This window comes from Diorhabda sublineata, chromosome X, assembly GCF_026230105.1.
Source record: "Diorhabda sublineata isolate icDioSubl1.1 chromosome X, icDioSubl1.1, whole genome shotgun sequence".
Lineage (NCBI taxonomy): Eukaryota > Metazoa > Arthropoda > Insecta > Coleoptera > Chrysomelidae > Diorhabda > Diorhabda sublineata.
The window spans coordinates 22,826,003-22,851,741 of record NC_079485.1 but is presented as its reverse complement, the minus strand read 5'-3'; the positions used below and the strand labels follow the sequence as shown (position 1 = coordinate 22,851,741).

Below are 25,739 nucleotides of genomic sequence, written 5' to 3'. Positions count from 1 at the left end.
GGTCATCCGCCGTAAAGTCCTTGTTTAGCACCCAATTTGCTCTTATTCCCTCAGATTCAAAATAAATAGCAAGGTCAAGGTTATTTACACCTAAAAAGCGGTTGATGCGTTCAAATCACTTGCTTCGACAAATGGTTCAAGCGAATGCAAAAGTGTATTGATCTTAATGGAAAATATTTTGAAAAACAATGAAGTAATTTCCAATTATGAATATGTTTTTATTTGTCTCACAACTTAAGTAACATCCCTCGTATTGATATTGATAATAAAATTTTGTTTCAGCTAATTGGAGAATAAATCTATAGAAAAACTAATATTATCAAAATCTATTTAATTACGAAAAAAATACGCATTAGGCAGATTATGTATAGTATATCTAATGTCAATAATAAAGCAAGTTTGTCAGATGTACTTTTCAAAATTAGAAAGTTCACATTATAATTGTTATCTTGTATTTAGTAAACTTTGCATATCACTATAAAAATCGGCATTCACAAGTCGGTTAGTTATTTAAACTGTATACTGTACTGGTAAAACTATATCTATATACTATAGATATATAAGTATCACTTAGTTTAGTTAATTATATTTGAAAGAAAAGTCTTACTCCACAATCGAATTTATCAATGATATTGGCGCTTTTGGGCGACGTCTGTTATCATTAAAAATTAAAAATATCTTTCTGTATATTGTCATTAAATATACTTACATACGTGTAAGTTTCGTTTAATGCGGCTTTTATTTCTATTTGTCTTTAACTGTATTTTATTTCAAATTAAGTTACACAGAAGATACAAATGCTGTACGAACTAAAACAATCATATCGTTTGGCTATATATAACATTTTTACAAATTGCGCATAACGTCCGCGCCGCACGAGTCACAAAACATTGAGATCACTAATTTATATTTACAAAACAAGTCTTAACTTCACATTAGTTATAAAATTCTCATTGTAAGTTCTGCCGTTTTGATACATGTTCTTCTTCATTATCTGATAATATGTCGCTATTTTCATCTGTTTGGTTATCGAGCACTTCCTGTTTCCGCTTTGCGGTTGCCATTTCCGCCGCGTGTTTTTTCCTCCATTTAGTCCTTCGGTTCTGGAACCATACCTATAACAGAAGAATGCCATTACGTACAATAATTATTTCAGGAATATTTTATTTCATAAGGAATTGACAAAGATTTAAATATAAATAATTTTCAGCTGATATTTCTATTCCTGAGATGATTTTCAGATTTCTTGTTTTAATTCATAATTATCCAATTATCTTGTAAATATCATTCATATACTCTTTCTAAGAGCAAAACATTAATGGTATCAAATTTAATTAACATTCATTAATGACCTAATTAAACAGTAACATCATGACATAAAATAAATGAAGGAGTTGTTAACAAACATTATGACCAAAGATAATGTTGACAAACATACACGTAAGCAAACATATCTACCTAATAAATAGATAACACTGCTGACGTAATATAAAAGTAATATGATGATCCAATTGAATATTGTCTTCATTTTTTTTTATTTGGAAAACTGAATATACGGGGCACTTAACAATGATTCATCCTGAAGATGAATTTTTCATGATCTAAGAAAGTGACTAGCTAACAGTTAATATATGCGATGCAATAGAATAGACTAACCTTATACCTGTTCGAATTATCTATGGTCCTTACGCCTTTTTGTCAGTTCATTCAGAGCAATAAAACAGTATATATTATAAAGTTGGACAGTGTCTTTTAAAATGTCTACCAAATAACGCAGATGTTTTTTCGTTGAGGCAAATAATTATAGTCAAAAGTGTTTACTTAAAGATAGTAAGGCGAAGCTACGAAAAGTACGCTTTAATAAAACAGACCTCAGCTCTAACGAGTATACCTGAAAGTACAGTTTGGAAAATTGTGAATAATTCTATAGCTCCAAAAAATACGAAAAGACAATAGTGTACCAAAGTGATTTCTTTCAAGTAGACTTAATTTGCTGCAATATTTATGGAATGTAAAAACAAAAAGTGCCAACGTTAAACTAGGAAACTGATGGTGGCATTAATTGTTCCACTACTACTTTGTAGCATACTCTATGTCATTTGGGATATTTATTCAGAAGAATGGACAAAAGGTAGTCATAGCGCTCGCAAAAGCTCAAAGTGGAAAATAAATATAGCTAGATCGAATACCGAACGATAATCTACCTAGATGAGATTTTCGTTTTCGAAGATTCGTTTCAGAATAAATTAATGCCGTATATATCACCGACTAGCTACATTGTGACGAATAATGTATTCTACCATAGTTACCAAAAGAATAAGATACCAGGTTCTAGTAAAAAAAATGAAATACAAGACTTTTTGTGGGAACGTGACATATATTCACACGAAATTTATAATGTTTAACAATTGTTAGAAACTGTAAAGAGTTATAATTTATAAAGATATAACTTTAAATGGGGAAAAATTCTATAATTTGAGTCTTCCAAGCTCAGGTGTATTGTGTCAAATCCGTTATGTGCCAACAAATCTATTTTTCTATATAGGCTTGTATGATCAATTGTAGATGCTGGATAATTAGAAATATAAAAGTTTTTTAATCACATAATACTTATATAAATTTTCCAAAAGAAACAAACAAAAACAGAAATGATTACTGAGGTGGGCAGAAAGCCGTAATAGTTTAGTAAGTATTGCTTTAAATATGTTAGCTGGTCGAGAGAGCCGTTGATGCCAAATAAATTCGCACAAGTAAATGTCCAATAATTGGGAATGGTTGCCGAATCGACGCCAAAAACTGGACTTAGCGACTCCTCATATTCGCTCAACTGTATTTGTATGTACGCCAAGGGCCAGATCTATGAAGTTTTGACTGTGGGTGACAGTTTGGTGGACTTAATTTCTAATTCCGTAGATTTATTCGAAGAAATGCTGTCTGTTATAGTGGGCATTAGTGAAGCAGCTGATCTCTCCTCCACAGTACCTGCCCTACCAACATTTTTTTATGCGAAGAGTGATACATCTATTCTTTTATTAGACCAGGACCACCGATTACAAGAAGATTTGTTAATAACTTCACTTCATATACTTCTTGTTTGTTCAGAAAATTTTTGTTTGGGAACAAATTTAAGAATTGTGGACACGTAATAAATAAGATCGCATAATCTAACTTCAGTGTTGTATACTTTTCAACAAAAAACAAAATACGTCAGAAAACAAGCAGAGTGTATTTCGTGAGCAGTGTTATCGACTTCAAAGATTGTGTAGTCTACATACAAAAGACTACATGCTGATATAAACTTATATCGAGTTTGTAATTTAAGGGGAGCTATCAGTAAAGAGCACAAGGATACGTCCACCTACAACCAATAAAGCGTACAGCAAACGTCTACAAATAGAAGGAAGTTTGCCACTAGACAGTTCTTGATACGATGATATGAAAATTTCTTTCTGACTATATCTTGAGCGATAAAGTTCAAAATTATAATTCTTCCATAATCTAAAACGAACCAATTTCTAGTAGAATTCATCTGGGTTCGATTGATTCTCCAGCTGTCATTCTTAAGTTGCTCAGAAGCACAATTAGTATATTCTACATAAAGTATACGCTTTGTTTTTAGTGGATCAACACTAAGAAATAAACTATTCTGTTTGCTTAATTTTTAAGAAAAATGCTTGTCATGCACGTTATTGGCAATCACATAAGTACAACGATTATGTGAAATTATCACCCTGTGATGAATTAAAAAAGTTATATTGAAAAATTCATCAACAATACATTATTGTTAACGTTTTGCTTTTTGAAACGATGTAAACATTCGTATTTTCTGTAATATTTGTTTTATATTTGTAAAGGGTTCTACGTTTTCGAATATTTATGTATAACATACCCATTTTACGTTAAATTTACGAATTACATGGTATTTAAAGGCGTTCTATGACGATAAATCATGCAAATAGGGTCTCGGAGTTAATTCAGGCGTAAGCAACGCTGTAGCTGTTCAGCTCGATATTTACCAAACGCGAACGGCAACAAAATATGAGGACAACAGAGAAATACCATCAATTAAAAGATGACTGGATATTATTATTCACCAAACTATCAGCTTTCGACAATATACTTTTTTTTGCCTCCCTCGAATTTTGAATAAGATGAAATATAAGCGTGCAAAGTCATCTATCTAAAATAATAATAATGCCACAGCATTGCATTTTTTATGTTTCATAAGGAAGGTAACATCAGATTTGCATGGTTTTCCATAATCCGATTATGTGAAACTGGAGGGTACTTCATAGAAGTGGTTATCCTCTAATCAATTAATTTAAATGGCTGTCCACGATCAAATAAAAAACAGCAACAATCAAAAAAATCAACAAACTGTTCTCTTTAAGGTAATCAAGTAGTAGTCTTTTTCTATGAAATTGACAAGTGGCAAACCTTTCACGTCTTAAACAATTAAATCGTTTTTTCTATTTTTAAACCTCTAAGGCTGAATGATTGATGTTGCATATTCCAGCCCAGTATTGCATGTATATTTTACTCAATTATAAATACATACCAAGAAGTAATAATCAGTATTTCCCATTTAAATAACCTACATATTTGTCATTTATGAATCAGATCTATTAGGTCATGACTATATTCTTTTAATAGCATTTTAAAGCATCGTTATATCTACAGGATGTTTGAAAAAAAGGTGATCCCGTCTCTCGGATAGAAAACTGAAAAGTATTTGGGTCTTACTCAGTAAAAGATTTTCGAAACGCAATCCGTATACAAGATAAAGGGCGTGAGGAAAAAAAAATAAACACATTTTTTACGATTTTGCTGCAGCTACTAGCAACATTGTATTGAAATTTTATACGAATATGTTTTGGTTGATACATCCAATGAATTTGTTTTTATGCCTGACTCTAAGAGGGCACTAGTTACACGGTTTGTACCAAGTAGTATTTAATATAACCTAAACATCATTTAATTTTACACTAAAAAGGTACTCTTGATAAAACTTGATTGTACCATTGTACCATTTTCGGAATATTTTGATTTCAAAATTATGAAGTAATAACCGATGCTGGTATAAAGTATTGATGAAGGTATTAATTATGATTATTATTTTTATTATTAATTAGTAAGCATTATATGAATTGGAAATTTTTTGTCGCTTAAATGAGACCCCATCGATAAAACGGATACTTTTAAAAAATTGGGACTGAGGGCTTTCGTTTCTTGTAAAGTTTGACAAAAATCCAGTCTAATCAGTATAGGATCTTGTTTTTCTAGTTGAATAAGTATGGGTACTGAGCTATTAGAGGCCTTAGTATGAAACAAACAACAATTTGATGATCATGCATTGCGGTTCTGGGTCACAAACTGTTGTTTGTTTCACTAAGACCTACTAAGGCCCCCAACAGCTGAGTACCCATAATTATTTAACTTCGAATTTTGCACGATAATAGCAATTTCTCAAAGTTTGTCATGGGAAACTGTATAAATATATTTATCATTACTTCATCCCAGCATCGATTATTACTTCATAATATTCCGAAAACGGTACAGTATTGAGTTTTATCAGGAGTACCTTTTTGGTGTAAAATTGAATGATCTTTATGTTTACTTGAAATATTGCTTGAGAAATCTAATATTGAAAAAGTTATGTACAATACTACTTGGTACGAACCGTATAACTAGTGCCCTCTATTAGAGTCAGACATAAAAACAAATTCATTGGAAAACATATCCGTATAAAATTTCAATAATGTTGCCAGTAGTTGCGTAAAAAACGTGTTTAATTTATATATCGCCCTTTATCTTGAATACGGATGGCGTCACGAAAATTTTTTACTGAACAAACCTCAAATATTTTTCAGTTTTCTATCTGTACACTGTATAACAAACCCTATATAACAAACTAACATTTTGAAGAAATTTTGGTGACTCAAAATTTGTAACTCATCAAGTTCAACGGATGCCCCATAATGTATGGAGGATAATTTTAATAACGCCGCAATTTGATTGGCAAACGAGCTTCTTTCGTGAACCAACAAGTAGGGCCGAAGGGTCCGTTTTAATCCATTCCCATATGGCGCAGTCAGTGCATCATCATTTGCATATTGTTATATTCTCGCCCCTTATTGCTACCATATTGGGATTGAGTTTCTTTTTACGTAATGGACGGAAATAGGAAAACAGATTAATAAGTTCCATAAAGGCTCATCCATTTGTAATACTTCACTCAAATATAATATTTAATGAACTTGAAACCGATTACTAACTGTATTTGAATAAGTATTGTTGAATGAAAAGTTGTAATGGTTTTGGCAGATCGAGTTAGTGAATATCATGATGGTTTTGAAGTATATTTTGATTTACATACTAACAGCTAGGGTTGCTCGTAAAATTCATCGGAACGCTATCTGAAATTATTAAAACAGAATGGTCCACGATCGCAAACAATAAAAACATATATATATGTCACGTAGATTAGCAACGTCAGCAATAAATCAAAGCGTCACTTCGCCGCGAGAAACCCTGGGCCCTAGACCCTATCCCTGGACCCCGCATCACTGACATTCGTAGCCAATGCATCGATACCGCAAAATAAATTTCTATATATGTGTCATAGGAATGATGGATCGAGGGCACGACAGACAGCAATGGCGTCCCAATCCCCAAGCCCCAATACCAATTCAGTCCCCGTCTGGGGCCATTTCGCCGCTACCAACACCACGGACGCGCTTGAAACAGCGCCGGACACATCGCATTTATACACGGGGCAATTATCATATTTAACCAAATCGTTATACTTCGAATATCAGAAACCGGTACGTGTAGGATCGTTAACATATTCTTTTTCATAGGAATGTCTAGAATAGAATGTCTGGAATAACAACGATTTTGGTTTAAGTCGTTGATCGTCTTAGAGTATGTGAATTCTTTTTGTATCTATTCACATACGGAGTATTATAAACAAATAGGGGGAATAAAATTTTGTTGCTTGAGATCATTTAGGCCAGCCAGTCTATATTATCATCTATGTGTCAGTCGATTTTGGGGATATAATATAATTTTATCAAGGATAATTTCGAGGAAAGAAATATACAAGGGGGTACTGGGACGTTTGCAAAATGATATGTAAAGAGACATGTTGAATGGGGCCTTCTTCTTCTCGACAACGCTTGACAACAAATCGCTTTTGAGTTACTGATTTTTTAATATAGTTACTGATTGAAACATATAACATATAGTGAACATAATAAATGCTAAAAATTGTTATTATCAATCTCTTTTATATTACTGACACTTTTTTATTACAAAACATCTCCATCTAAGCTCGTGAGCAATATGGAGATGTGAACAATATTGAATGACTTCAGTTTTTTGCCATGATGTGTAATATATAGTTTACATAAACCCTACGACCACAACGACAATAAAATCTATTCAAGAATTTGATGAATTGCACAAAGCCGTCATGAAAATCTCAATGTTATATACGAGTTGTATGAGAAATTTTCAATCTAACAAAGGAAAAAGACATTTTTCTTTATAATCATTCTTACACACTTTTAACCGTTCCAGATAATAGTCGTTGTCTTTATCCTCAGTCTTTGTCTGATGACAATCTGTTTCCTTCAAGTAGAACTTTGAGTTTAGGAAACAGAAAAAACTCGCTGAGGGACACATCCGATGAATACGGTGGGTGGTCAACCAATTCGAGGTCCATTTCGTGAATTTTAGCCATGGGGATTACTTAAGTTTTGATAAGGTGCGTTGTTCTGATGTGATAGTTCAAATGATGGTTTTGTTCGTGGAATGGCACTGGTAGAAAAAACTTTTCCTCTACAGAGGTTGAAATGATGTTGATTTGCGGTAGCCTCACTCACACGTGCGTGAGCCCGCTAAATAAAGTCTATTTTTATATACGAAAAAGTGATAAAACTTACGAACTTATCCAAAACTAAAATAAATGTACCTGAACTATATAATACAAGTTTTTGGGTTTTCATTAGTCTTTTATAGCCATAAGATTTCAAAGCCATAGGAAAAGGTTTTGACCTGTCAAAATTATGAATGCTTCATCTTTTTACTACACCTTCACTCATAAAAATAGACCATATCACAGGTGAATGAAAATCTGAGACTCAATGAAACAACTGATGGGCTGCAGTGACTAGACTTTTGAGTGCACTGTCGGGTACAGCAAACTAAGATACGTTAGAAAATTCGTTAGACTTTCATAATAAGAAAATAGTCTGATTGCACAAAAAATTTAAGTGTAAAATAGAGATAATAACTACAATTTTCTATAGTTTGTGCATAAATACAGAGGGAGTCTCACAAGTAATATCAGTTTTCCTATGTTAAAATTCGAACGACTCAATTCAAATTTGTCGTAACTCATTATTATCAACTGTGCGATAAATATGAAGGGGAATACACAACTAATGGGCCAACGGTACATCATTGCTTTCGTTTTAATAGAGATGTGATACTTGAGGATCGTTTGCACTCAGATCATCCACCTAAGTGGGGTTTGGAGATACCAAGGGAAGCAGTAGAAAAACAACCTAATAACTCACCGATTATGGGACTACCTACCACACTAATTAACCGAGATTCAAGAGAAATACCGAGTACAGGTGGGTGTGCGCCAATTCATCATTTTAATACCCGCCATAAAATTCAATTTCTGTTACAATGTGCCAACTCGTGATCGTGGTTGTCATGAAGATTAGACAACTCGTGACGGAAAATTATGCAGGTAGCTCGGGATTTTAATTATGAAATGAAAAACAAGAATATTATATATATATATATATATATATATATATATATATATATATATATATATGGGTTAAAACCATGTTATGATTATTAAATAAACAAAGTGAACATTGGAAACCAACATCATTTATTCTAGCTCTGATTGTACCTACAAATGGGTAATTATATTAAATTTTCAAAAATTATCCAGATTTTGTAAATGCATTAAAATTTTTAATAAATTTTCATTTAAAATAGAGAGCGTTTGAAATTGTTTTCGTTTTATTAAAAGAAAATACTGTGACGAATCTAACTGAACAGAATAAGCAATTCCACTTTAATAATTTCAGTTAAAATCTGTATGAATAACACGGCATTGCAATAGCAGGCAGTTCAGCAAAATCCCCATTCCATCCTCTCCACCGATCTCTATGTAAATGCCAGGTCATTAGTGTGTCGTTAACCGTTAACGTAAGGCGACCGAATCGATTAACGCTAAGTGACTGCGTAATTAGCTGTATATGCTGCGGAATGCCCCTTTTCGACCCTCTGCCTCTGCCTTTCCAATCTCTGCTCTCCCCTAACCGACAAAATTAAGGGACACTCTTTTCCAATTTGTTTTCAACACTGTCGACAAAACCGCGCTGTAAACCTTCCACCACCAATCCACTTTTTTGGCTATTTACTGAGACACGGCTGATACTCGATGATAAATAGATCAACTTTGTTGCTCAGAATAAAGCAGTTTCTGATACTTGTTAAATGATTATTGAATGATAAAATGTGAATGATTTTCACTAAATTATTTGATTACTTGACGTTTTTCTGGAAAAATTAAAGTGCAGTACCAATTATAACTAAATAAAAAATATCTATTTTCTTTATGCTAACGCAATGGTAACTGTTTCTATTCATTTCCCATACTTATTTCTTGTTTATTTCGATTTCTATCAACCCTATCTCTCTTTACACGTATCCGTATATATCAATTTTCCTTGAGTACATTTCTTGACGCAATGATCAAACGAGATTAATGACGAAAACAAAATTTTGCTAAAGGAAGAAATATAACTAAAAATGATAAATTTTAGTTAATCTAAGATAAAATAGAAATTTATTGTTGTATTATTGTATTGTAGATCAAAGCATGATAAAATGATAAGAGAAGTAAAAAAATCTGTAAAACTGAAGATGAAATTGTTGAAATATATATGATTATTTGATTGATGAAAATAGAAATGGTAGTAGTCATTTAGAATATAATGTATAAAAAGTAACCTTATTAGGATGCTTTTATTCTAGTCTATATTTTTATGAACGAAGGAGTAATCAAATGATGAAGCATTCGTAATCCAAAGGCGTAATACTTTTAGTAAATAGTTAAATAACATTTATATAAATATAATGGATATATCAAGTATACAATTATATTTTCACCTAATTAACCTGTGTATAATTTGACCTGAAACCTGAAATTTTAAATTTTTCCACAAGGTGTCATACTGGTTGTATATGTACAAGAGTTTAAACTTTGATTTCTGAGCAACCTTACTTTTATAAAGAATAATTTCAATATAAAAACTCACCAGTAGACTTAAGTAGAGGTACATCAAATCACAATCGGGATCAGGAGATGAACTGTTGCAACCAATATTCACGATGAGTGTCTTTATCATTTGATCAGTAATAGTGTGCAACACATCTTCTCTTATTTTTTAATCGTAAGATTAATTTTCTTTTCCCAGATTTCAGGAATCACATTGATCACAGTCTGCAAAAACAACCATTTAACATCATTCATTTTAGAAGAATGATTTTCTCATGAAATTTTTCATTTTTTCTGTGCTCATACCAGTTCAATAAGGTTTAATTCGCAATGGTATGGTAAAGATCTAACCATTCCACGATTTTTTACAATTTCATATTTTTTTAATTTCTCTTTATGGTGACAACACAAAGTATATAGTTTTATTTTTACAGAATCGAGATCTTTGAATTTAGTCAATTCTATAAATCCGTAAATATTTTTTCTATCGATTTATAGCTTCCATTATCCAATAGTATTTTATAGTTCTGGGAAAGAAGATGCAGCATTTGTTCGAAAAATTCTTTAAAAACATCAGTATTCATGTCCTCATGCTAGTTATCGGAACGAGTAGATTCAAAAGTTAATACCACCTTTAACAAAACCATTTGAACTGCCGATGTGTACTATTATCAGTCTGCGCCTCTTTCTTGGCGAATTTAAACAAGTAGACGAATTATTTGAAAATACCTGTTTTCGACTTGTAACCTCCATCTTTACAAAATTTATTTGGTGTATGTCTCCCATTTATCCATATTTCACCTGAATAAAATATTTCTTCTTTGGTTTCTCATTTTTTTTATAGTCCTTAGATAATTTCTCTTCCATAATACATAATGCAATATCGTTTCCTTCTATTGAAATAGACTTTCTGAAATGCGTTTTCCAGCAAAAACCTATTTCTTCTTAAAGTTTCCTTAGCTTAGTTCAGGGTAATCCGTATAATCCAGAGCCTCGATAAGAACATAAGTCTACTGTCGGAAATTCTTTTCTAAACAAAAACGCATATACTTCCCTTTGAATACTTTCTCTCAAATTATTTTCTATTTGAAACTTTGATTTTCGTGAAGCTTTACGTGCTTTTTGAATTTCGCTACATTTATTTCTCTTTTTTATTAACTCTGTAAATCGGAGTTTTCCCAACACCATGAGTTCTACTAATTCCACTTTGTACTCAACACTTTTCTATAAATGTTTGTCTGTAAATGATTTAAAACAATTAAATAATAATGTTTCAATTTTAATTAACTGTTAAAGGACCGATTTTTCGGCTTTTACGCGGCCCTTTCAAAATTTTCCATAATCACAGTAGAATTTACAATACTCGTAGATTGCCTACTGCACCTTGTAAGTTGTCACTAAACTGTAAGTCTTAACAGTTAAGAATACAAAACTTGGACCTCTCTACTATAAGAAAAAACCTAAAAGTCCGAAAGATAATTTGAATAAAACAATTTTTCTTTGGCGAATAGGTACTTAATATATTAATTAATAATATACATCTTATGATACCGCTATGTAATCTTTAGTTCAAACCTTTTACTATTGTTCTGTACTGTGGTTATAAAAGACCAATAAAAGTCCGAAAACTTGTATTAGCTCAGGTACATTTATAAAAAATTCTGGTAATATCTTGTAGTAATATTCAAAATGCCAATACTAAGTTTTAGATTAGTATGTAGGTCTTATTACTTTCTCCTACATAAAAATAGACTATAAAAATAATACATGATGATTCTGAAGATAGTGAAGTACCAAATTTATGTCCCTAAAATATTAGATAATGTTCTATCACAATTTTGAACACCTAATTCTAAACTTAAATTAGAAAAAGCAACAAAAAAAATGGTAGTAAAAGTGAAAGATCCTACATATAGTAAGCTTCAAGAAACAAGGTAATAAGTAAATAATAATAGATAAAATTACTAAAGTGATACGAAAAAATTGAGCACGATGAAGAATATCGAAATAAAAGTTGAAAGAAAAATATAAAACTTCATATATTTATTTTATGTGAGCATGTAGAGCTCTTAAAATGCCAATAGCTCTACTTTTCCCTCCATTACGTTTATAGACTATTTATTCGTCTATCATTCACCCACCGCATTTGTTTTGCCACCCTTTTTATATCTTATAGTTAGGTCCATTGACACATTTTCCTTGGAGTAGCTGAAAAGTCAAAAAAAGTACTTCTTGGATAAAAAAGCTGTCGAAATTCGATTTGATAAATTTATCGAGGAAAATATTTTTCCATTACATTTATTTTGTTTTTTGATTGTAAACAATGAACTTTTTTCCTATAAACCTGTAATTATAATAAAACTTTATGACATTTCTATAGTTTTTGTAAGAAAATGAGAAGAATTCAATTGACTCATTGTTAGTTACAGCCAAACACATTCTCTATGAGGTTAATAGACTAACATTTCTTGATTGTCTGTAGAATAGGCTCCGCCTTCGCCTAATACCCCTCCCCAAGGAGATGTTTACGACTGCTACATTAAATTAAAGACTCCATTGTGCCTTCAACTCATTCTGATAAACTTTTATTAATGATTACGTGCTGTGAAACATGGCTGGTTCTGGTTTGTGTGAAACCATAGGCGGCTCGAAATTTTCTAAATATATAGATCGTTATTGCAATAACCTATTGTAATACCTAAGTACAACTTTTAACTTGGCCGTATAAGTATTCTTTCAATTATATTTAGTACTTCAAATGATTGTTATAACATATACTATTGAAGATAACCTAATCTATTGAATAGGCAGCCAATCCGACGACACTCTCAAATCCCATAGATATTATATAAATGTTCTTGTCTATTAAGAAATGTCCTGATGGAAACTTTCGCCTTATCCGGTTCTTACGGCACCCATATTTGCGGGAAAAAAATCCAGACGAGAGTACATCATATATATTTTAAGGGGCATATTACACCCCACAGATTTATATAATTTATATATATTATAAGTCTAAGTCCTAAGACATAGATGTTAAAATTGTTGAGACGAGCCTGATCAAAGAAAAGGATTAGTCAAGAAAGCATTGTTTGACGACGTCATTAATAAAGAAAATTGAAATGTACCAAAGAGAGACAAATCTAAAAAAGTTGCTACTGGTAGGTCTCCTTCAATGTACAAGCACTGGATACCTAAAACCTTTACCTGATAAAAGAGCTGTATGTAGTAATAGTCTTATGGCAACCGGTAAAAAATACTGTGAAGAAATAGGAGAGATATCTTCTTGAGATAGTTTTAAAATTAGCAATAAATGTTTATAACTGGGAACTTGAAATCAGTTGGCGCAGTGGTCGATCTACAAATGCTTACTCCCTTTTCAATGTTTGCTTCGTTGAGTTGATATTTTTCTCTTTCGGATATACAAATCCCCCTGCAATCTTTAAGCATAGCTACAAAATTTTTTATCAGACCGAGCTTTATGTGCAACGGTGGTAAAAGAATGTCACCTCGGTTAACTAAAGGATCATTTTCAACATTTTCATGGTCTGGCGTGTAATTCAAGTTTGCGCCACACTTTTCTTAATATTGACTTTTTCTATCCCTACTGTCCCACTTTTTTTATTTATTTCATCATAACGATATCAAAAACAATAATTTTTTCATCAGGAGTAAGTGAATATCAAAATAACAATAAAATCAAACTAGAGCACCATTTTCAGTGAATATCAGTAAACACCATATCATGCCGCTTTACGTATTTTTATTATCGGAATTTTCATGTCCAATTTAACTCTATGTATTGATTCCTTTAAGTTCTAAATTGAATAAAAAAAAGAGTGAACTTAATTTTTATTAACATCATCTTCCTCTAAGTTTGTCGTTTGTAGAATATTTTTACTGCTCCTTAATCTTTCCAAAGGTATATACTATATATTTTTTGTTACTATTAGTTGAAGCTATAACTGCTGGTCTATAATAAATTTCATTACATCGTTGTCATTATCACAGAGTTTGTATCGAACCAATTCTCGGTGATTCTCTCTTCAATAATTATTCGTGCTAATAATTTTCAACCTAAAATTGTATCCAAATGTCAATTTATCTGATAAATTGCTCTTTACCTAAATCTAAAAAACTTAGTTACTGAATATTAATTACCCAACGTAATAAGATATAACATTGGAAAATCGATACCCCATTTTTCAGGAAAATTTATTTTAGATATTAATCAGTAAATTATTCAGATTTAACTAAAATTAAATTATCTAGTGAATTTATCACATTACCCACAAGATACTATTCTTAATTAATATTAGAAAAAAGCAAATACCAGTGATTAGTTGTGAAACTCGCGGCAAAAACAAGCTTAGTTTCAATAATTTTCTGTGTTCTTTACTATTGGACCAACAGTCTTACCATTGCTGAAAAATACTTTTGATAAATTAAATGAAGAGGAAGCGATGTAGAATGAAATTACAGAGGCTCCGAAAATGGAAGAATGTTCTTTATACATTTCTAATCTCTAATCAAGATCCGAGCATGTTTGATATCTATAAGGATGAAATATATCAAGAACTTGACAAAAATTTGTTAGAGAAGAATTAGTTCACGCAAAGGCCGAAGAAAAGAAGGTTCGGACAATAGTGATAATTTTCAATTCAGAGTCTAAAGCGTACTTATCATAATTTATATGTTAACGAAGTATCGCTCCACGACGATGAATTTTTCCTGGATCAAGTCATCGATAGTGATGAATCGATAATAGTGGACATGAGAGGATTTGGGGCTCACGTGCAACAATACACTATCATGATATTGGCTTTAAGTTTATGAGTGTAATAAAACAACTGTAACTGATATTTTCTATATTGATACTTTACAGCCATGATTCTTTCCGAAGTTGGAAGAATGTGAATCATACGTACGCGATTTTTGAGCTGGAGTTAATGTCTTCACTATCAACTCAACTTCCCAAATTAAAGAAACAAAAGTACTTTTTTAAAATTCTAGTTTGATGTAATGAATATTATAAAGCGTTAGAGTCGCGCTATTAATTCTGGAATACTCGGTGGTTTATAATACTATCTCATGATAACATGAATACAGCAAAGCTGGAACAGACTGTAAATATGAATGTGACTATGTATTTTAACGGTGTTTATAATACAGCAATCCTTTGGATATAGACGCGCTCATCGATCCCATTTTGCCGATGTCCGCCCATTATTTTGATCACATTAAACGGGAAATATCACTTGTCACGTCATTCCAATATATTATAGCTGGCTACACTTTCAGTCGCTCTTTCAATTAATCGATACTGTTTTTTGGTTATATTTCATAATCAATGCTTCGGAACACAAAAAACTCTTTTGAATGAATAAATGCAAAAATTTTTAGCATTTACATTATCAATTAAAAAAGTTTCTGATTAACATTGTGTAACTGTTTTTTTTTTTATTTCAGTGAAATTACAATGGCAAGTTATTGACAGTATAAAATAAACATAAAGTGCATTCTTTAAAAACCAACCAAATTAAAGACTCATGATGGCCAGTTGAAGTTATGACAGTAGCCAAGAAAGAGAATAAGAAATTGACAAATACAGAAAGACATAAAGTAGAAACGGCGGAGGTCTTCCATCACGTGACTCAATCTATGATTTATCGAACTCATTTTCTATAAACTATCTTCTATCAAAAGAAATAAAACATAAACATAATAACTTTTCCACAAGACCAACTACAAGAAATACGTGATAGTTTTTTTAAATTCACAGTAGTAATCGTAAAAAGAGACAAAGATATAATTAATCTATCGTGAATAACTGACAATATTGAAGTTGAATTTGACGTGAACTTTGTTTTCTGACTTGATTCTAGCGAACTTTTGGATTGGACGTGTAATTACTGTTAAATCTAATTTGAAATTTTATTTCACATCGGTTAATACTTGTAAACTTATCGTCCCATGTTCTCAACCGTTAGATTAAAGTCAGCTTACTCTTTAAATAAAATTAAGAATAATTAGGATTACACATTATAGTGCATGTAGTATAGTTCTTCCAATATCAATTGCAGATTATAAAAACTTATATAAAAACTCTTGCCGACAATTTTTTTGATCTCACATAGGCGTAGATACCTCATTTTATAATTTTTATAAATATTTTTAAAACTATGTATATCTTATGCGAGAAAGTATTCGTTAAAAGGCAATTGAATCATTATAAATTGGACGGCATTATACGCCGTTATTGAGACAGATGCAATTAATTGTAGTCCTACTTGGAACTTAGGAAAAAATCATTATTATACCTCGTTAACTCACTACAACTAAATATTAAATGATAAAACGTAAATAGACTTGTAAAATTTACCTGCCTGTAAAGGAGTTTGGTTTAAACAGGGTGCCAGATGTGAACTGAGTCCTTTTTGTACCCCATTCGTCTATTAGAACTTTGGTAGTCTTTTATCTGTTGCAAATAATCTTGTCGCCATCGAACTATCCTTGACGATTCATTTATTGTTTATTCGTTTTTATTCAGTTTTTTGTGTTTAAAACCACATGCTGACAAAACTTGGCGCAATGTTTCTAAGCTGCTGTAATTGTATTCTGGATAATCTGCTACCTTTTGCTGTATTGTTTCTAATGTTGCAGCCCTTTTCTCCTTATATAAACTATAAATTGTCCTACATATAAAATCTTGAGTAGCTTTGTCAACTGATTTCACTTTTTCGTTACATATTTTTCGGTTCTGTGAATGATCCACAGCAACCCCTATTGTGACTGCTCGATAAATGGAAAATTTATTTACTCTAGTTAATTCTGCAATTATTATTATGATTGCATTATTAGATTGCTGGTTATTTTCTTTTTTTTTTTAACATTCAAATATATTTAACCTGCTGTGTTTGTATATCTAAATCTTCATTATTAAATTCGTACCTGTCTTTATTCTCACTACGCTGTGTAATTTCATTGTCTTCATTCGCCCATGGTCATATTTCTATTTATTTAAAGAAATTTATGAATTAAATAAATCTCACCTACCTACGCCACTGCTCACCGCAGACTGTCCAGCACGAATATTTCGAAGAAATTGTGTACATACAGCTTCGGCTAATAAAAATGCATTTATGTTTACGAATCGATGTTTTCATTGGTAAACAGTGGAGATGATGTGTCCACGTGGACTGACGGTATGTTAACTGTTTACCAAATTTTATACGGGGAGTAAACATTGTTTTTCATATCTTAATTTGGTATGAGTGCCGTGCGTATTTATGAAATATTGCTTGTTCCTCGCATAACTGTTTTCTACAATTTGTTTTCTTATTGTGTCGTATCTTAAATTCTTATAAAACTGGTCATTTAAGTAATTTTGTTCATAGGAATATCCCATTTAAGACCTATAGCCTACCCCAAACAAAAAACGTTCTAATCTAAATCATTTCATAAAGTGTAATTTTAATTTAGTTAAGAGGTCACCCAGCTGCTAGACTGAATATTTCGTCACTTTTGTGAACCGGGCCGAACTTCCGTATGCTAAACGTAGATAAACTTGTTCAAAGAAGTGATTGGGGCATTAGCACGTTTGTATAATAATGTTCGTCAGAAGAAGTCTAGAAAATGCTACAAATCGAAGTTTCTGACAACTTCGTCCCCAAAAGTCTTCCTCTCTATCCCGTCTACCTGATTTAGTACCATTTGACTTTGGGCTCTACTCGAGCATTTTCTAAAATGTTTTGATACTATTGTCGAAGCATTTTTTACATTCCATTTGAGATACCACCAAAATATATTATTTGAACGCCTCAACCGCTTCTTCAGGTATAGGAAAACGTTAACTTCGCAATTTATTTTTAATTTGTGAAAATAAGAAGAAATCATTGGGTGCCAAACATGGGACTGTACGGCGTATGACCCATCACTTCGATGTTTTAACTGTTCAAAAACGTTTTTGTGGAAGTTAAAGTCGAAGCGTTTTGATCGGCCTACTGCTGTTGGTTTAATCAACGTCGAAAGTCATGGAAAACACTCGCACGCGATTTAATCCCATTTTTTGACCAATATGAATGTTCCAAGTATCTGTGAACAACTCAAATAGCACTCGTATGACAACACGTTCCGAGTACGTTCACCATTAAAAATATTAAACTTTAAGATGGCAATGTCAAATTTGACATATTTACATCAGTCTTGTCATATCTAAAAATTTAAGAAGCAGCCCTCGTATTTGATTTTTAATTAACTCAACTCTAAATAGTTGTGCTTAGAGGAAGTTAACTCAAGTGAACACTATAAACCGCGTGGTTATTTTGAGAAGATCCTAATTACAGTTTAGTCATAGAATACTGCAATTAATTCCCCCGGGAGATTTTTAATTATAATTTTTTTGTGTCGCTGGGGTTTCAGATAATCTTTAAAAGAGTTCAACTTTAAATTTGACACCCGCTGCGAGAGTCATTCATATTTTAATTTAATTAAACTTGTAACAAAGATAAAATTAATTTTTAATTCAAGCATCCAAGGTAATGAAGGTATGGAGACGGTAAAAAGTAGATGTTTACAATGATTTTCTTGGTGGTAAAACTGTAGCATGGGGAGTATTCGGTCCAGATTATTTTTTATTGTATTCTCCAAGGATGCGTTAGATTAACGAAGCGTTTCGCCAAAAACGCTCCACGGGGTTTCCAAAATAAACTACCAGTGGTGTAACATACATAATTTTTGAATATATTTTATTTACTTATCTCCGATATCGATTATTTAGGATTCTTACCTCATTCAACTACCGTTTTCAAATGTATCAAATTCATCAAATAAAATTACGTTACCGATTGCAAATTTCATTATAATTGGAAATGGTGATCCGTGATCGGTTATCAGTATTCCTTGGAAAAAACTCCGTCTTGCGATAAGATAGTCAGTTTTGAATATACTCAGTTCTGATTTTGTTGGCTTGGGTTGTTCTATTCCATGGGGGTATTTCCATGATTATTGTAGATTTTGAATTCTAAATCAATAATCTGTTCCTGTTTTACATTCTAACTATTAGCTAGATGTGTCACCAAAAGTGAAAAATTTCTAATGAATTTTCGAACTGCCATTCAGAAGAAAAACGTTCTTTGCAATATTGCAGTTCGAACTCACATTTTAGCTATTAGTCAAACAGAAAAAAATCTGCAGTTAAAACTTCGACTACTCATATTATCTCAAAATATTCTAATAAAATCCATGTAAAATATGGATGTTCCGCCCTGAGGATATCTCCGCACTACTAGCGTAGAATGATTTTTTGTTCTTTCGAGATGAAGGATTTAATTCAAAAAATGGTGATTCTTTCACGATAATAAACTACGTTAAGATTAAATAAAAATGCTAAATAAAGCGCTCTCTAGAGAATTAATAACTTTCGACCGTACTGTTTACGAGGGAAGAGAATGAAGAGACCTTGTGGATTTGTCATAGACTCATTTGGTAGCTTTGACGTTTGGACAATTTATTTCATAACTCAAAATATTCAATGATATGGTTATTCCAAGCTCAAATATTGCAAGAATGATTGATGCAAAAGATTGCCTCCATTTAATGATGTTCGAGGGTTGCCTTTTAAATTATATTTGTATTTTATTTAATACGGGCAATGAGACATTATTTCGATTTTTTACTCCTTCAATTATTCAGTTCATGCTTATCTTCTTTAATAATGTTGCGCACACCATCGATGTTTCTCGACATCATCACTGACGAAATTCTGCAAACTAATTTTAAACAGTTTTCTCTGATGATTCTTCACCACCAAAGGTTAGATGAAGCGATTCTATTTATTGTTTTTAAGTAAGGACATATTCAAAATCATGAAAAATCATGAAGAGCTTCCACGAATGATTCTAATTTGTGCACAGACTTGCTTCTTTTAAACGTTCTCTATCAACCACTTATTCGGTAAATTTCTAAATTACCACTGGCTTCACAATAACAAACATCAATGTTCACAAGTACATTAGTGCAACTGTTCATTAACGCTACCTATTGTTCGATTGTAAAAATTTAAGTGGAACCCTCGTATGTATTGAGTAAAGCAATCAAAGTTTATCTTTATTGTACTCCTACATTTTAGTATTTTTTTTGTTATTTCATTAATTATTTTTAAAATTTGTCCTTTATATCCGGTGTATATTGTCTCTTAAGTTCCCCCTCCTCAAAGATGGTTTGCCTATTGGTAGCAAGCTTGTCTATGAACCTTTAATCCTGCATTTGTCGATTTAATTGGGTAAGTAAATAGTAAATGCCTCTTTATGTCCGTCCTGTAAAATCAGGAGCGTAGGTTAAATAATTCATTAAATATTTATAGTCCGACTAGTTGACTGTATTTTTTTTAATTTCCCACTTTATTTGTTGGAATCAACAGAACATATAGGAAATAGTCCAGTAACTATTTCTTATTTACAATTTTACATAAATTATTGAGTTGGATATTAGGGTCTATAATAGACTAATTACTAAATAATTTATGAGTCTTTTTAAATTCAACAATTCTAAAATCTATTAGGTGAGTCACATGTGTAATGTTTACTTAGCCAATGCTGATTATGTGGTACCAGTAGGCTCATTGTCAAATAGTTAGGATAGTTGCTAAGGTTTACAGCGTATTCCTGGGATAGATTGGACATTTCTTCTTTTACACTATTTCATTTGGGTGTCTTGAGTAATATTATTATCAGGTACATGCCAAGTGGCGTTTACAATATCAAAAAAGAACTTTAAACTAGAATCTTTCTAGAATTTTGACGTTGGATGTGGTCGCTGCGTACCAGAGTTTGTACAGACCATTTTTCAAACAAAAGCATTAATATGTGTCAACTTTTGTTGTAGAAGTGCACTTAATTCAATTTTTCATATTTTTACTAATATTTTTCTAATAATTCTGCATTTATTTTCGATTTTCATCTCTTAGACAACGTCTATATTTCCCTTCAATTTTTAAACTATCCTTTCCACTACTTTCTGGAATTTTCCTCATTTTCTTCGATTTTTCTGAATTCATTCAATATCAAGTGTAGAAATGCTTTTATTCAAGATATTCTATCATTAAATCGCAAAGAAATAATGTACAATCGAACTTGCATTTCTCTCATGTTAAATTTTGTAATTAAATTACTTTTAAAGTCAAGAACTGCTCCGCCAGTGTATAGTGTAGCAGATGAGTGCCCGATTGTGTTCCAACTTCACCGTCAATGAGACCATGGGGGCAACTGTACTCTCTATGATATATTGTCTAAGAGAGGGTGTGTGGCTATGCCGTATAATCTTCTGACAAATTGAATTAGGGCGGCAAGCGGCAACGCAATGCACAGTGGGGGCGACACTTGTTTATAACAAATATCGTGATGGCTATTAGGATTTCCACATCTGATTGATATGAGATAAAAGACAGGAAAACCGAGAGTTTTACTTTATGTCGTATAAAATAAATATTGCGGTTCTTTCTTGAAAGGCTTTTCCGGATTTTTACATAGATATTTATAGCTCTCGGAAAAATAATTTATAATGCTTTATTTTTTAGTTGCTTGAATAAGAAAAGTTGTTATACATTTTGCTGTTTGATATCTATTTTGTTTATTAATTAATTATAATACTTGATAATTCATCTTTAAGTATATTGAGTATATATAGGTAATATAATTAATATTTATTAAAAAAATGATTTCACGTTTTCTAAATCGTATATATTGACAATATTTAAAGTTTATATCTAATAAACATGCGTCACATCTATATAAAAACTTAAATATCAATTAGCTCTACTTTTTCCTTTTATGAGGGTTGCACTTTCTCTTTTAAAAACCAACAGTAATCACCCATCATGGCCGAATCCCACTATCCTTGATACCGAATTTCCATTGTTCTTATATCTTGGTGGAACCTTTCACCCTGCTCATCACTAACAGCTCCCAAATTTTCGGGAAAAAATGTCAGATAACCCCAAATCACGTGCTAAATTATACCAGTATATTCTAAAACAATATTGTGCGGATCTAAAGGCGCAATCGGTACTGGTAAATCTTCGTATAGCGGCCGCAAATTTGGATACTCGATCATGTGCTTTCCTTTCTTAGAATAACCTTCAGTCTTTGTTAGACAAAAATAGCAGTTGTCAAAATGGTGAGTAGGTTCCATACCAATGGAATTGCAAAAGGAATGCTTTTTTTCTTCCCACTCATCCACTACACTAATGATACGCTACAACTAACACAGGACACGTGGGGGTCCCACTGCTTGTCTTGGTCTCCAATGAAATTATCAAAATATTGGAAAAGGGATTTTTTCGCATTTTCGGAAAATGGCCTTGCGATTTCACCATAAATTCTCCACAAATATAGTAAAATTTGTCAGGAGAGGTTTTGAAACTGCGGTAAGATTGACTCGACATTTTCGTCTTCATCACTTTATGCACTATGAACAGAGAACCACTTACTATGAAACTCAATAGAATAGTAATTTTTGATACTTTTTTGATGTTTATTATTATGATTAATATCTATTATTGGACGGGTATTTCCATTTTAAAAATAAAGGTCTCGCCCCTGTTACAAAAATCTTGGCGGCCAGTGGTCAAACAATTTTTCTTTACATATTCTCTTTTTGTTTCATTACTTCTTATTGTCTCTCTTCTACGAATTTTAAATTGTTCTCCTTTTTCTACATTAAGTAAATCCTCAAACTATTCCTCTATGATTTTTTTTATATTTCGTCAGTGTAAATACATTTTTATTTTATTATGTGCTTCACATCGCTTCATTGTCCCTTGCTTAGTACTTTCTTCATTCAGTTCGTAATGATAAAAAACTATTATTCATTTTTTAAAAACAAAGAAAATTCATGCGACAAAATTCGGAAGGTGATTGTTCTTATAACAGAAGTTCCTCATACCACCCCTTTCCTAAAATTTCAGTAAAGCTAGAAACTTGAAATTCTACAATTTGCGTGTACTCGCAAACGACTAGCCCCGGGTATTTTTTTAATATGCTTGTTACATTATACGGGGGTGAAATTAGCAACCCTCACTTCATTTCATATTAAAACTTTTTCTTAAGATGAAGTTTTAAGATATCTATTGTTTTCATCTCAATTTATGGAAAAAGTGATAAATTATAGTGTTTTTGTTTTTTTTCTCTGCAGTTATTGGTTTTTTAAAAAAAATTAAGGATAAAAAATATTTTCGTATGAAAATATTTTAAGTTATAATTTTATTTCATAGAACTTCATCTTGAAGTTTCGATGTGGAATAATGTAAGGATTGCTAATTTCACTCCCGTATAGGGTCGAGTGCACGAACATTACAGAATTTAAAAATAGAAACTCAATTTTAGTGACCACTTTTTAATGGTTATATTTCGAAAAGGGTTGGGCTGAGTAAATAGGAAAGACCCATCTTAACTTCATACGAGCTAGAATTTTGTCGCATGAATTTAGAAACACCCTGTATGTTTATACGTAATACCAGATATTAAATCAGATTTAGTATAAAATTTCTCAGTGTAAACAGTATGCTAATTTTTCAATTATAAATCTAATACAAATAGGATGTTAAATATTCGGTTGCGGTAAGTCGTCCGTATTGGAAACTGTCATCCAAGCGATTAGTGCCGACACTCTCAACATCCGTGATACGATCGGATAGCAACAATTCCGAATAATAAATCCGATTAACTTAAAGTATAGCTATAACGGGGGTTAAAATAGACCGGATCATAGTCCCCCACCTATGAGTAATTCAGTGGCACAATTCAGTAGCTGGAAACCAGGCAATCGTACTATTTTTACTAAGATAAATAATCAAAAATAATGATATAAAAATATAAGTTTTCAAAATAAGCAAACAGCTATATATCATTTTATAACAACTAATATTTCTCGTAATCAATGAACTAATTGAAATATTCAAATCTATTACAAATTTCATCACAAAACAATATGTTTTTCTGAAACAAATTGTGCAATTTTGGAAATCGTATTGTCTTTTCCACCAAACTACTAAAACTACAAACATCTCACACAAGAACTTACAAATCTTGCCTGTAAAATACTGCTACACTGTAAAATACCAGACAGGTTGCGAACAAGTAGAATTATACTCATGTTTAGAAAAGGAGATAAACAAGATGCTTCTAGCTATAGAGGGATAAATCTGCTGTATACAACAATGGAACTTATCATCAAAAAATGAGGTCAATCACAACACTAGAAGACTAGCAGCAAGGATTCACATCAATAAAATCCTGCTCAGACAAATGGTTGGGAAATCCATCGAATATAACAAACCAGCTTGACCTTACAATCATCAAAAGAGTTCATCAAATGCAAATTAGAGCTAGAATGTCGAATAATACTTACAACTGAGAATGAAATTCAAGTACCTTGGAATTGCCATAACCAGGGCCGGATTAAGCTAGGGGCTTGGGGGAGCTATAGCCCCGGGCCCCAGGTCCAAGAGGGCCCCATCATTTGGAAATCATGAAGAAGGAGCATGCGATACACCTATTATTTTTATTAATTTTTTTGTGCCGTATTTACGGTTTCTCAAAAAATATTACTCAAGAGTAGAGCGCTCTTATTTTAAGAATATTGACAAACATTATTGAATAAAAAATATGAAGATGCAAAAACTACCATTAGTTATCCAATACAGTAAATCCCGAAATAAACAGTGCTGAAACTGAAACATAGATGTCACTATATGCGCACTATCATTACCAAGTTTACTAGTGTAGACCTGTCAACAAAACCTTGAACAATTAATTAGTAGGGTCCAATTGTTAAAAATAGTGTTAAGTACAGAGGAGAAGATATTTCTGGTAGTGTATTATTTTTGCTCATACGAAATCAGCCGACGTAATGGTGTACGTCAGCGATACGTGTATGATCAATTCACACGATGGTTAAACAAAATTTCTCCAAGTAATGCTGAAATTTTGAAAATTATTGAGAAGTTCAGAAATGCGGGTGATGTATCAACGGAAAGGAAGTTCGGGGCGCCTGAGGAGAGTTAACAACAATAACCATGACGTGTTTTTGAGCGAGTTTTAGAAAATCCGAAAGACAGCCCGAAAAGGATAGCGTTGGATCTTAGCTCGAGAAAAACTTCCTTACAAAGTATCCTGGAGGAGCTGGATGCAGTTTCATATGTGAATCGGGTACATCAACAATTATCACAGTAAAGTGGAATATTATGCCAGAATTCCTGCGTTACAGTAAGAAAATCCTGAATTTTTGGAAAATGCATGGTTTTGAGACGGAGCACATTTTCATTTGTCGGGCCATGTAAATCGTTACACAAATAGATTTCTCGGATTTCCTAAACCAAATGAGATTAAAGAATTTTTTTACATAGTGCAAAAGTGAGTGTTCTCTGTGC

At 32.0% G+C, this 25,739-nt stretch overlaps 1 protein-coding gene across 1 annotated transcript in view; it reads right to left on the bottom strand.

Annotated features, from left to right (window-relative positions):
• Positions 1 to 889: 889 nt before the first annotated feature.
• The window catches only part of LOC130451171 (homeobox protein Nkx-6.2), a 68,517-nt gene continuing 43,667 nt past the window's right edge, over positions 890 to 25,739 (bottom strand). The window contains exon 3 of the mRNA XM_056790003.1: positions 890 to 1,115. Coding sequence (XP_056645981.1) covers positions 951 to 1,115 — 165 coding nt within the window. The 3' untranslated portion in view covers positions 890 to 950. The remainder of the gene's footprint in view (positions 1,116 to 25,739) is intronic.